The 13,640-nt window shown below is 52.3% G+C and overlaps 1 protein-coding gene across 2 annotated transcripts in view; it reads right to left on the bottom strand.

The window, feature by feature from the left end:
- Positions 1–13,640, bottom strand: part of EMP2 (epithelial membrane protein 2) — a 33,975-nt gene that overhangs the window by 3,303 nt on the left and 17,032 nt on the right. Inside the window, exons 1-4 of one of the 2 annotated variants that reach the window (XM_072753870.1) lie at positions 8,547–8,709; positions 5,922–6,054; positions 3,480–3,570; positions 990–1,136 (exon numbers count right to left, since the gene is read on the bottom strand). In XM_072753870.1, coding sequence (XP_072609971.1) covers positions 990–1,136; positions 3,480–3,570; positions 5,922–5,999 — 316 coding nt within the window. In that variant the 5' untranslated portion in view covers positions 6,000–6,054; positions 8,547–8,709. Of the gene's footprint in view, positions 1–989; positions 1,137–3,479; positions 3,571–5,921; positions 6,055–8,546; positions 8,710–13,640 lie in introns of those variants that run through there. The other variant, XM_072753869.1, reaches the window with a different exon arrangement.

Raw genomic sequence — 13,640 nt, 5'->3', positions numbered from 1 at the left:
CCAGACAGAGAGTACTTTCGGGTTTGTGTGCCACACACACGCTCTGTCCCAACTACTCAGCTCAGCCCTACTGGCGTGGAAGTGGTGGTGTGGAAATAGCCAGAGGCAGTATGCAAATAAGAGGGCGGAGCTATGTTCCGGTAAAATGTCATTTACAAAAACAAGGCAGCGAGCCAGATCTGGCCCCTGGACCATAGTCTGCCAACTGACCATCCCCCCACTACCCTACCCCACCCCAGGCAATCCTGTTCTTGTTTACTCGTAACAGTTTATGGATCCCTATGTGTCCCAGTTCTGGCCACAGAAAAATCCTAGAGTGAAAAAGACTACTCCCTAGAAAAACACAGATAGGGAGGAGAAAGCATTTTTTGTTGCTGTACTTTCCCTTGTTTACTGCTTTAGATATTGTCAGGTCAGGATGAATGTCTGGAGCTGCAGCAGCCTTTCAGGGGCCAATGAGGAGGTCATCACTGACACCCTGAAGATGAAAGCATCCGAGGATCAAGTGGAGGTTCTTGATGCTGCTCAGCTGCCAAACCTACAATGGCACCTCCCACCTTCAAGCTTCTTGTTGTATCAAAAAAGTAAAGGCCTTTGTGGCCAAAGTCATTGTTAACTGGCTTTTTTTCTCTTACTCCAAGTCAAAAGCATCCTGAGTGAAGCACCAACAGACATTAGTGGGAGGATGAGGTCAAGTACCCTGATCTTCCTTGGGGAAACTGTGCCTCGTCCCTCGGTACCAAGACAGGACGTTCTCACAACCACTCCTCCTTACCCTACAGAGGCTGGCTCAGGCTTCGTGTCTTGGGCACGCTGGCCCCGACCCTCGGACCTGACCCTTCCAGACTCTGAAGTACAGGATGTCCCGCCTCAGCATGGCGGCCGACGTCCCCGTTCCAAATCCACACCTGCCCCGCGGCTCCTGACTCCTCCGACTCGGTGGCCGGGGAAGGGAGTGCTTCCTCCAGGAAGCTCGCCATTGTACTTACACGACATGAGCTGGATGATGGAGGTTAACACGAACCTCTCTCCCTGCTTGAGGCGGAAGAGCTGGAGCAAAAAGATCAGGAAGGCAATGCAGCAGAGGATGGTGGACAGGATCATGGTGGCCTGGACCGCCTGCATCGTGGAGTAATCTGTGGGGAGAGGGCGAGAGAGCATGAGGGAGGACAGCAGACGCCTGGGGCCCCTCGGGGGGGTTCAGCGACGGTGCCGGCTCCAGGGTGAGGATGACAGGAGCAGAAGTAAATCTGCATAGCATGGGCTCGAGAACAGCCAAGCGGTCTCCCCAACATCCCCTCCCTGCGGCGACCATCTGCGCGCGGGACCAGATGACCCCACTGGCCTTATCCGGGAAATGGAGCGAGCAGCACCTGCTCTGTCATTCGTCTCAGCCTGGGTATTGCCCCCAAATGCAAGGCTCGTGGTCGGGGAATTTGTTTTCTTTTTTTTTTTAAATGTACAAACGCTCAGGTTTCAATCTGGCCGATTATGGTTTGGGAGCTCAGGATGGATGGGGGATGATTAGGGATCTCCAAAGGAACTCTTGGGGGGATTTGGGGCTCACGGGGCTGAGTGACCTTCAGAACGTGCTCTGCAGACTACCTAGCACCCCCTAAAAGGACGAGAGTTAGGACGAGAGTTAGCCTTGCGAGTGCTGCTTAGGAAAAGAGAAAGGGAGGTTTCTTGGATTAGCCTCGGGGAGCGGGGCTCGGCGACGGAAGTCCCAGCAGAGAAAGGAGCCCGTCTTGGATGGAGGGCACCGTATGTGGGAAGGACACGGTGGAAGGCACACCCTGCAGGTGGAGAGGCACAGGGTCAAGGGCACAGACCGGACCTCCTGCCTGGTCCTCAGTGTCCTCGCCTGAAAAAACAGGGATGGTAACAGCTCCCACTCCATCAGGCAGGGGAGGCAGAAAGAATTCATCCACTTGAATTTAGGGGGTGCTGCAAAAGGGGGGGTTCCCGCATAAGGGCTGAACGTTATCACCAGGATGGCAGCTAAGACAGGTGAGGGGACAGTGGCCAAAGTTGCCCAGGAAAATCTAAAAACCAACCTTCTTCTTTTTCCCCAATTTTGCCTGAAGCATAATTCGTAAGCATGTAATGAAAGGCTTGGAGCCACGGACCATGGTTCCTCTGGGCTGCACATCACGATCACCCCCAGAGCACCCAGGCCGTCGCCCCATTCCTCATGTTGAAGAAGGAAGCCCGACCCGCACACAAACACACATACACACAAATACACATGTTGCGACTGCATTTGTACAAAGTCCAGGAGCTCGTGGGAAATGAGTGGAACTGGGCCCAAGGGAACTTCTAGGGTGATGGGAAAGTCCTCTATCTTGCTTTGGATGGTGGCTACATGGGCATACATATAACTGTCAAAACTCCTGAAACTGAGCCCTTAGGAAGCATGTGGTAAATTATAGCTCCATTAAAAAGAAAAACCCAGCATGCTACAGCTCCACTGAGATGAAATAAATCAGCATCTCTGGGGTGGGGACCAGGCACGGAGGCGAGGGGGCAAAGCTCTCCAGGCAAGTCCAATGTGGGGCCCAGGTTGTGACTCTCTGGCTAAGAGTAGTGTTTTCAAATTTGGCGGATCTCAGAAATCACCGGGGGGCTTGTGGAAAATACAGTTTCAAAAAAAAAAAAAAAAGAAAGAAAGAAGAAGAAGAAAGAAATGAAGAAGAAGAAGAAGTAGAAGAAAAGAAGAGAAGAAGAAGAAGAAGAAGAAAAGAAGAGAAGAAGAAGAAGAGAAGAAGAAGAAGAAAAGAAGAGAAGAAGAAGAAGAAGAAGAAGAAGAAGAAGAAAAGAAAAGAAAAGAAAAAGAAAAAGAAAGAAAAAGAAAAAAAAAGAAAAAGAAAAGAGCAAGGAACAGACTCCTAGACCTCTCCCCCTGAGATTATGGTACAGTTGTTCTGGGATGGGCACCAGGAATCTGCATTTTGAAGTACCCCAGGTGACAGTGCCCATAGGGACCACTGTGGACGGCTTGGATCTCCTTAGAGTTCCTATGTTGCAATCCTAACCCCCAACAGGACGGCATTAGGACGGAGGTCATGGGGGCGCGAGGGCGGAGGCCTCGTGAATGGAAGGCACAGCAGCTTGTTTGGCTGTCTGCCCTCGGCCTTGGGAGGCCCCAGGGAGGAGGCGGCTGTGCACAAGCCAGGAAGAGAGGCCTCACCACACACAGCTCCGCTGAACCCTGGTGACACACAGAAGCTCTGCCCAGAAATGGGGAAGGGAAGGGTGCACCCAACTCAGCCCCCGGCCTCCGGATTCTGCCCACCCCTCCCGTCTCCAGCCCGGGCCGAGCACACCCCCCCCCCCCCCCCCCCCCCCCCCCCCCCCCCCCCCGGCCAGGCCCCTCTGGGCACCCAAGTGTTCAGGGGAGGGTGTGACAGCAGAGAACAGAGGAGCCCTTAGATTGAGCGCTCCTTCACTGGGGGTTTCCGTATCAGCGGGGCACTCACCCTGAAAGTTGGCACCGATTTCTGTACAATTCGTGTTGTTGACGCACACTCTCCAGACATCTGCAAAAAACTCTTCTCCTACCCACCAGGCCTGTAACATAGGAAACACAGGGAGGGGCTGCGCGTTAATCATGAAAACGCTGCCTTCTACTGGAGTGTAAGGCACAGCGGTAAATAGATATTCGGGACCAGCGCTTCTCCATGTGCCGTGTGCACATGAGTCACCTGGGAATCGGGTTAGAGCACAGGCTCTGATGTGAGGGGTCGGGGGTGGGGCCTGGGCTTCTGCATTTGCAACAGGCTCCCCAGTGAGCCCCATGCTGTGGGGCTGCTCAAAGGTAAGTCGCGGGCTGGGCCCTCACAGGGCGCAGGAGAGCGGCAAGGCTTAGCTGGTGATGACGAGTGTGCACAGTGGTAAATCCCCAAGAACTAGGGGGGTGATGTCAAGTGGAGTCAGGAAGGCTGAGATCCAGGGCCAAGGCCTGTTACGGAGGGAATGATACAACTCTCCTATCAGAGGCCTTCTGCCTCTCTGCCTCTGCCTGCCTTCTCTCCCTTCCATCCATCCAGACTGGAATCTCCCCCTCCCTTCCTCCAGTCAACGAAAGTTCACTGAACTCCTACTATGTGCCAGCCACATGCCAAGCCCAATTCCTAACTCAGATGAACACCACAGGAGTCCCTGGTGGGCAAAAAAAAAAAAAAAAAGGCCCATCTGTGTCTTCTCATAAGTGCCACAGCAACACAAACACCCAGCGGTGCCCCCAAAGGATTAACTGGTGCTGGGGCCAATGGCTTTTCTCCCCCTAATGTCCCTCCATCCCTTTCAGGATCCCAAAGGGGTAGATGCAAGGCATAGAAAAAGGAGCCTTCAGAAGGACATTCACTACCGGGGCACCTGGGTGGCTCAGAGGTCGATTGCCTTCAGCTCAGAGTGTGATCCCAGGGTCCTGGGATCGAGTCCTACATCAGGCTCCCCGCAAGAAACCTGCTTCTCCCTCTATGTCTCTCTCTCCGTGTGTCTTTCATGAATAAATAAAATCTTAAAAAAAAAAAAAAGAACATTTACTACCATTTATTTCACAGAGCGTGGGCCCTCTGGATAATGACAGTCCAAATACTTTAAGCCACAGCATCAGTGTGCTCTCTGCCCTGGCCACTCACGGCAACTTGAGAACTTGCAAGAACCCAAACCCATCACTGCATTTAACCCCCTTACGGGATCTAGGGTTGGGAGTGGTTCAAATCCCAGCTCCGCCACTCACTGCAGTAGAGACTTCACAGGTGTCCCAGCTGCCCCGAGGTGGTGCCAGAAGGCGGCCCATCTCGTAGGCTTGAGGTGAGGACCAAATGAGCTGATGCAGGTAAAAGGGCCACGCGCAGGACCTGGCTGGAGTGAGCACTCTAAGTGGCAGGGGTTGGGATGGTCTATGTTGCTCTGTGATGATTAATCAACAGGAGCCTAGATGTTGGCAGAGCTGTTGGCCACTCGTGGGGTGTGCTTGGTGGCTTTCTGGGCAGTGTTTCTGACTCGAGACGCCTCTGAGTTTGAAATGGTCATGACTGAAGCCAGGCCTTTGGGTCAAGGCGTGGGCCACTGTCTGGCACAAAGCTTCATTTCCTGCTAGGAGAGACAGTAATCTATACCAATAGGTCATTTATCAAATGCATCCCTGCCATATGGCTGCAAACTGGATGCTAAAGTGAAACGTTCAATTTTCCAGGGGGGCATGGGCAGCCAGGAGAGTTCCAGGCATGAGCTCTGCTGGGGAGGGCAGGGCAAGGTGACTATCAATTGGGTTCCTGATTTGTAAGAAGATGAAGGCAGGAGGGGTGGCACCTGGGATGGGTCACCTGGGGGGATCTGGCACCTGGGATGGGTCACCTGGGGGGATCTGGCACCTGGGATGGGTCACCTGGGGGGATCTGGAGCAGTGGTCCTCAATGAGAGCGGTCTTGCTTCCCCTCAGGACGTCTGGCCGTGTCCAAAGACATTTTTGGTTGTCACAAGTAGGGGTGGGAGGGGTTGCCATCTAGTGGGCAGGGACCAGAGATGCTGCTGAGCACCCTACAGGGCCCAGGAGGGCCCCAGAGCAAAGAATGATCCAGCCCCATATGGCACACTGCTGAGGCTGAGAAGTTTATCTAGAAGAGGGTCGGATTCAAGCAGCATCCTCAAGAGTTTGCGACACCAGAGGCACCACACCAGGCTCTGTGGGGGAATCAGGGATGAGAGCAGCCAGTCCCCGCACATCCAGGCCTAACCAGAGACGCTCCAAACCTCCACACGTAGGCCGAGTCCTTGGGCCTGAGTCGAGATGGGCGTGTCTGGGTAGGGAGGACGGGCCCAAATCCTCATCCCCTTGGGGAAGCTCTCAATCCTGCCTCCAAGGACTGCAGGACCCAGGGGCTCTGGGGTGGTCAGAAGGAAAGGGAACTTACATTGTCGATGGTGGCGATGAACAGCAATGCGGCGGAGGTGATGTGGAAGAGGATGATGAAAGCCAGGAGCACCAACATTTTCACGGGGCACGGTGGGGCGGGGGTCGCGCTTTAAAGCCTGGAGAGAGAGACGCTAGAGGGAGCGTGAGACAGAGATACACTTGTCAATGCCAGAACAAAATTAAATGAAAAACAGGCAATTTTTAGTGGGGGTTTTAGAAAATCAAAAACTGGGGCACCTGAGTAACTCAGTTGGTTGCGCATTCAACTCTCGATTTCGGCTCAGGTCATGATCTCAGGGTCCTGAGATCAAGCCCTGAGTCAGGCTCCGCGCTCAGTGGGGAGTTTGCTTGGGATTCTCTCTCCCTCTCCCTCTGCCCCTTCCCACACTTGCTCTCTCTCTCTCTCAATAAATAAATAAAATCGGGCAGCCTGGGTGGCTCAGTAGTTTAGTGCTGCCTTTGGCCCAGGGTGTGATCCTGGAGACCCAGGATCGAGTCCCACATTGGGCTCCCTGCACGGAGCCTGCTTCTCCCTTTGCCTGTGTCTTTGCCTCTCTCCCTCTCCGTGTCTTTCATGAATAAATAAATAAAAATCTTAAAAATTAAATAAATAAATAAATAAATAAATAAATAAATAGAATAAACCTTAAAAAGGAAAAAAAAAAAGAACATCTAAAACGTCTCTTCTCATCATTCCTCCCCTGGAGAGACTTTACTGAACAAAATCTGGCCTAAGGAGCTGCTCCTTGTTGCACCCACATGCCAAATATTCCTGGTGGAGGACAGGTGAGGACCAATTAAAATCCCCAATTCAGAAAAGCATCGCACCTCCTCAGAGCTGGCGCCAGGGCAGGAAGGAGCGGCTCTATATGGGCTAGAGGGCTGCTCCCCACCCGCCACCCACCAGGCAATGGTGGCAATGCCATGGGCGGGGGCGGGGGGGTCATGGCCTAAGGGGTGGCGGGGGGAGGTGCAGGGTCTGAGTATTCAGATCACAGCCACGGTGCATAACAAGGTAAAATCGATCCCAACACAAAACTATTCCCTAATGATACGGCCATCTGTCAAATTAATCCTCACGCAAAGCCCCCTCCTCTTGACGTCTACCTCTAAGTGAAGACACAGTGTAGGGCCCACGGCTGCTGATTCACTTTCTTCTCCCAGGACCTGGAAGGGCTGCATATCCCAGCCTCCCCTGTGGTTAGACTGGAGCCTTGTGCCTAATTCTGGGCAATGGGCTGTAGCAACCCTGGTGCAAGGCATTTGGGGGCTGAAGAGCAGGTGTGAGCTCTCCCAAATCCCTCCCCTGGAAGCCTCACACTTTGGATTGATACTGTGATGGACAAACAAGCCTCTCTGGAGGTTAAAACACTGAGATTTCAGGGTACTTTTTTTTTTTTTTTTTTTTTTTTACTGTGGCTGGACAGTCTGAATAATATGCAATGGGAAGCAACTGCAAAGTTAAATTGGAAATCTTGCAAAAGAACTGGGGTTGTATCTGCTTTTTCAAAGTGATGCTGGAGAGCTCCTCAAAAGGTGCCAAAGGCATTCGCACAAGAGGCCTTGTCCTGTCTGACCACGCTGACTCTCACTCATGGGACTCATTCCGTCATGGGGACGGACGCTGGTGCGCTCGCACAAGGTGACTCCCTAAGACCCAGGACTCACTAACAACCAGCCAGGAGCCTTGGCTGCAGAGCCCCGCCTGGGGAGTCCCAGCTGTGAGTCTGCACACCATCACTTAGAAGAACCCAATGAACCAGCTTCGAGATGCTTCCAATTCTTTTTAAAAGGACAAATACTACTTTGTTTACGCCTGCATCATTAAAAAAAAAAAAAGATTTTGCTTATTTATTTGAGAGAGATAGAGCATGAGCGAGGAAGGGAGGGCCAGAGGGAAAGGGAGAAGCAGACTCCCTGCTGAGCAGTGTGCCCAATGTGGGGCTCCATCCCAGGACCCTGGGATCATGACCTGAGCCAAAGGCAGATGCTTAACCAACTGAACCACCCAGGTGCCACTTTTTTAAAAAAGATTTTATTTATTAGAGAGAGAGAGAGAGAGTTGGGGAAGGGGCAGAGGGAGAAGGAGAGGGAGAAGCAGACTCTTCACTGAGTGTGGAGCCAACTCGGGGCTCCATCCCAGGACCCTGAGATCATGACCTGAGCTGAAGGCAGACGCTTCCCCGACTGAGCCACCCAGGTGCCCCACGCCTGCATCATTCTTAACTGTCACCATGGGCTGCTTCCAAACAGATACATTTCTGACCCCTGCCAAAATGCCAACCAGAGCAGGCAGGGCCATCAACACCAGGGTGATAGCGGACTTCATATGTTATCCAGTTCAGATGACACAAGAGCATATGGACACATAACTAAAACTTTCCAGAAGAGGGGGGAAAAGGTTCAAACTCCGTTTTCTCCAAAGTGTGAAGTTCAGATGCTCCAGGGCATGATTTGGTTGGAACATTGATTGATAGGGCATTAAATTAACACTGAAACACATAGTGAGAAAGTCCCCATTCTAATCCTCCTCAGTCCATCAAGGAAAGAGACCCAGTTTGGTGCTAGCCTGACTCAATACTTGCCATTTTAAAAAAGGAAAAAAAAAGAAGGCAGGCGATACCTGGGTGGTTCAGTCAGTTATGGATTTGCCTTTGGCTCAGGTGATAATCCCAGGGTCCTGGAATTGAGCCCCATATTGTGCTCCCTGCTCAGGGGGGAGTCTGCTTCTCCCTCTCCCTACTGCTCCGCCCGTTTGCGTGCTCTTTCTCTGTCAAATAAGTAAATAAATCTTAAAAAAAAAAAAAAAAAAGAAAGAAAAGAAAAAGCAAAAGCTGCACTTTAGGCAGATTATAGTGTGGCTAGAATTTAACAACGTTGTTTAGATTTTATTACATTTATTTTTAAGGTTCTTTCTGTTTATAAGAAGTGATGCTATTTATAGACAAATTTGAAGTTTTAAAAGTGAGTCACTTAAGAAAAATATTATGTCAACGAAAGGACAGGTGGCCTTGAGCGTTTACAAAAATCCTGAGGGTGGTTCTCGAATGCCTCACGTCTGGGAGGCACTGCTTTACCACCTGGGAGTGAGTCCAGCTGGAATTCCAGACTCTAGGAAGGACCCCTGCAGAGAAGAGGGTACGTTTTTACAAGTGGTCTCGAGTCCAGTGTAAGAGAAAGATCTAGGAGCCTAAGAGGTGGCTACAGATTGGCTTGAACGGCTAGACGTCCCGGAAGATTAGGACGCAGAGCAGTAAATGCCAACTACTAGGCGCTCCCCCATGATGATGTCTGGCTCTCCCACAAAAGGAAAATGGGGGTAAAAAGAGACCTTGTGGATCTAGAGCATTGCTAGTGACCTCATCAGAGGCTTGGGAGGAAATTATTCATAAGTACAAGAGATCCCTTGAACCTTCAAGAGGGACCCTTTGCTCCTGCATCTTTACACCAAGCATCCTTTAACCACTTTCCCTGAGGCCACTCTCCTCCTTCCCTCAGGGAACCACTCTTCAGGTCTGCTGGGCGTCCTTCCAGAAGCATCCGCCAGGTGGAACTGCACCAGAGTGACAGGTATGGCCTCATGCCCCGCCTCGCCCTCTCTCCTTGGCTCCTGAGGGAGCACCAGTGCCGGCCTTCCAGATTGGTGGAGCTCTCTGCATCTCTTCCCAACCCCGGGGAGCCGGACAGTCTGCTCAGCTCGAGTCCTGGGGTTCCCTGGGCTGGGGGTGGGGGGTCCCTGAGCTGCGGGGGGGCAGGGTGTGGAGCAGAGAGCCCATCCTCCAACCGAGCTTCTCATCCCACCACGACCCCTCCGGGATGGTTCTCTTCCAGCCAGTCCACCTTGTTGCTGATGCCACAGTGTACTCACTGGTTTCCTGCTGGTGGCCACTTCAGTCCTTGCCGGACGTCCTTACATCCATCCGTCCTTCCTTCCTTCCTTCCCTCCTTCTTTCCTTTCTTCTCCTCCTCCTCCTCCTCCTCTTTTCTTCTTCTTCTTCTTCTTCTTCTTCTTCTTCTTCTTCTTCTTCTTCTCCTCCTCCTCCTCCTCCTCCTCCTTTTTCTCCTTCTCCTTCTTCTCCCTCTTTTTTTTTTTTTTTTAATATTTTATTCTTAACTAATCTCTACTCCCAATGTGGGGCTTGAACTCAGGACCCCGAAATCAGGAGTCACTCACTCCCCTGCCTAAGCCAGCCAGACACCCCCCCTTACACTTATTTCTTTGCATGTTGGCATCAGTGCATCTGAAGAGCAGAGTCCTAGAAGTGAGGGGGCTGGGTAGAAGGATTTGCACCTGTAGCTGATTTTGCTCTTACTTTCTTTTTAAATTTAATTTTATTTTTATTTTTTAAAGATTTATTTATTCATGAGAGACACAGAGAGAGAGAGAGAGGCAGAGACACAGGCAGAGGGAGAAGAAGGCTCCATGCAGAGAGCCGGACGTGGGACTCGATCCTGGGTCTCCAGGATCACGCCCTGGGCTGAAGGCGGCACTAAACCACTGAGCCACCGGCTGTCCCTTTTACTTTCTTTCTAACTCAATTTAGCACCCGGGACACTTGGTGCTGTGACATCCTCTACCTTCAAAGGTGACCTACTGGACCAACTGCTGTGCATGGCCTGGGTGGGTAGAGAAGCCTGGCACAACCAGCTGCCTCTTCCAGCCCTCTATGGTCACGTCATTGACTTGTTACCACCCGAGTTCCCCAGGAAGTGTAATCCTCTGTCATCTCCTGGCCCTTCCCAGCAGAGCACCCCTTCCCGGGACACCCCCCCACCCCATCTTTCCCTCCTGTACCGGGTCTCCGTGCACCCTCTCTGGGGATCCTGAAAAGCAGACAGTGCCCTGAATTGGGGGCTGCATGAACACCCGCCCACCAAACCCAACGTAGTGCCTAATTTACCCCTGCTGTTCACAGAGATTTGTTTTCCCTCTGACAAACGTCATACTCAGTGCAGATCCCTCCTGCTTCTCCTTGTCCTTGCGGGCTTCAGGGCTCTGCGGGGCTGGACTCCCTCCTCGCCACCATCAGCTGGCTCTCCCTCCTACCGCCTGGGCCTCAATTCCAACACCCACCCTCAGGGAAGCGCCCGGATCACCTGCTGTGAAGCACCCACACCCCCTCCCATAGGGTCGATCCTGTCCCCCTGCTTTATTTTCTTCCAAGGACTTTCAGGGTCTCAGAGTATCTCCTTTGTTCATATGTGTATTATCTATCTCCTCTTTTGCTCGCTGCTGTGCCAGTGTATAGAAAGCTATGTCCTATCACTGGTAGTTTTAAAAACGTATAACTGTGAAGGCTCTCGAAAAACTCAAGGCCCTGATCGTCCAGAGGCAGTAACGAGGCCAGGGCGGGCCACGCCTTGTCCGGATCCCACAGCAAAGCAGGAGCAAGGGCAGGACTGGAGGGTGTCCTGGCCGCTGCTCTAACTGTCCCTTGGGCCTCAGTGGGAGACCCCGCAGAGGACGGGGGACGGTCTTCCAGCGTCAGCAAGCACTTCCCAGTGGCCTCTGCACGTGCCAGCACAACCTTCACCAGGCGGCGTGTGTCTTCAGGGGCCACACCAGCCCAGGCTCTGACAGGCCACCTGGCTTTGGGCGTTCACCTGTCCGAAGGTGGGAGGCCGCGCTGGGGGAGCTTTTCAAGTCCCTGCCTAGAAATCAAAGTCTTAGGACTTGCAGGGCTTCTCTTTTAAAAATACGTTTTGATCTACATAATACATGTGATGACAAAGAAAAAAAAAACAAAAGATAAAAGAACCAAAGGCATGTGATAAAAAAAAAACCACAGCCTCTACCCTGCCTCCAGTCCGGACCTCCTCCGGAAGCCATCACTTTTAACCCTTTCAGTTGTGTTTCCCCCCTCCCCCCCAATTTTCCATGTTTCCAAACAATATTCATGCCCTTCTCTTTCTCGATTCCTCCACTGTAAATATCGACTTCTTGCCCACGGGAGAGTTTCTCTGCCACCATCACCACCCCCCCACCGACACCTGCCCATTCCCTTCTTTTCCTTGGCGCAACCAGCTCCTTTTCCAGCCCTCGGTGGCTCCGTCTACTGTCCCCCACATCTTTGATTCTCCCCACATTTGGATCGTTCCGAGCCCTTGGTCGCAGAACACCAGATGCCAAGCAAAGGCACTGTCTCAGTCACCAGCCTATGGTCAGATGTCCCTTGCAGGGTACATGACCCGGCCAGGCCCTCTCTCCCAGCCCTGGTCCCCTCTGCTCTTGGCCATGTGCAGCTTCAGCAGCTGCTGCTGCCACGGAGGACTAGCAAACTCGCCCCTGACCATGACCAGGGCACAGGAATGCCCGCAGGACCCCAGGACATGTAGGAGGTAAAGCAGGTCCCGGATGGGGTGGGGTAGGGTGGGGCGGGGGTGCTCCAAGGGCTCATCCCACAAGACTCCTCATGACTAAAGCTGGAGCTGCAGTCTACATGGCAGGTCTTGTGTCGGACCTTCATGTCAACCCTGTGAAGCTGGCAGGGCGAGGTATCATTATCCCCACTTTACAGATGAAAAGATGGAGGCTCACGAAGGCGTCAGGTGATTTGTCAACGTTGGCAAGAGATGCATTCCAACCCCGGGTTTTCCAAGTCTGGCTCCAGGACATTTTCTGCTACCCTCATCCCTGCTCCCACATTTAGGGCCTGATGAAGATCACATGGTGGCCTAATTAGCATCAGGCGAGAGGGTGCAGGCGGTGTCTGCACCCACTACCTTTGGTGGGATGTCCCTCAAGCTCTGTAGGAGGCCGGAGGGCCCTGGGGAGGCGGCGTCCCTCTGCACTGACCCATTGGCTAAACTGGCATACGACCCTTCATTCGTACTAAAAATAGTGTTTCCTGCAGTTTTGATCCTATTAGTTCACCGGCCCCACAGGAAGCGAGTGTTGTCTTTATTGATCTCCTTGGGAGATTGGTCTGGATGTGGGGGGAGAGCTTTTTCCTTGATCATTGAGAGGATTCATTCAGAAAGTACAGGGACTTGGGGCACCCAGTGGCTCAGCGGTTGAGCATCTGCCTTCGGCTCAGGGCGTGTTCCCGGGGTCCTGGGATTGAGTCCCGCATCAGGCTCCCTGCATGGAGCTGCTTCTCCCTCCACATAGGTCTCTGCCTCTCTCTGTGTGTCTCTCATGAATAAATAAATAAAATCTTTTAAAAAAATAGAAAGTATAGGGACTCAGTTCTGTTTTCTACATTTATCACAATGCCCCCTCCCCCACTTTCCACCTGGAAACTCAGGTGGCTCTTGCAGGGCACAACACCTAGACCCTCCAAGCTCGATCGAGGCGCAGGGCCATGGGAAAGTTCCTTGAGACTGAAGGCCTACAGGCTCTCCATTCTATAAAACACCCACAAAAATAATCACATAAAATAAGAGGGAACCTGGGGTATGAGAATTTAAGGACTCAAAAGAATTTTTTTTTTTTTTTTTAAGGAAAGAAAGAGAAACGGTAGCTGGAGTAGGAGCAGTAGCTAGTGGGTTTCCGGAAGCAAGCACCCTCTGGGCAGCAGCGAGCGGGGGTGAAGCATGGGGGGTGGGTTGTCAGGACTACGGAAACTCCGCACACCGAATGGAGCATTTGCAACTCGGTGAGTTTTATGTTCTGACGGTGGACGGGACGAGGGACGGCACTCCCAGAGATGTCCAGCCAGACCTCAGGCAACAAACAGGACATGCCCCAAATTGGCACACCCTCACTGGCTCCTGG

The sequence above is a fragment of the Vulpes vulpes genome, chromosome 3, assembly GCF_048418805.1.
Source record: "Vulpes vulpes isolate BD-2025 chromosome 3, VulVul3, whole genome shotgun sequence".
Taxonomy (NCBI): Eukaryota; Metazoa; Chordata; class Mammalia; order Carnivora; family Canidae; genus Vulpes; species Vulpes vulpes.
Note: the sequence above shows the minus strand (reverse complement) of the source record. Positions and strands in the feature narration are given on the sequence as shown.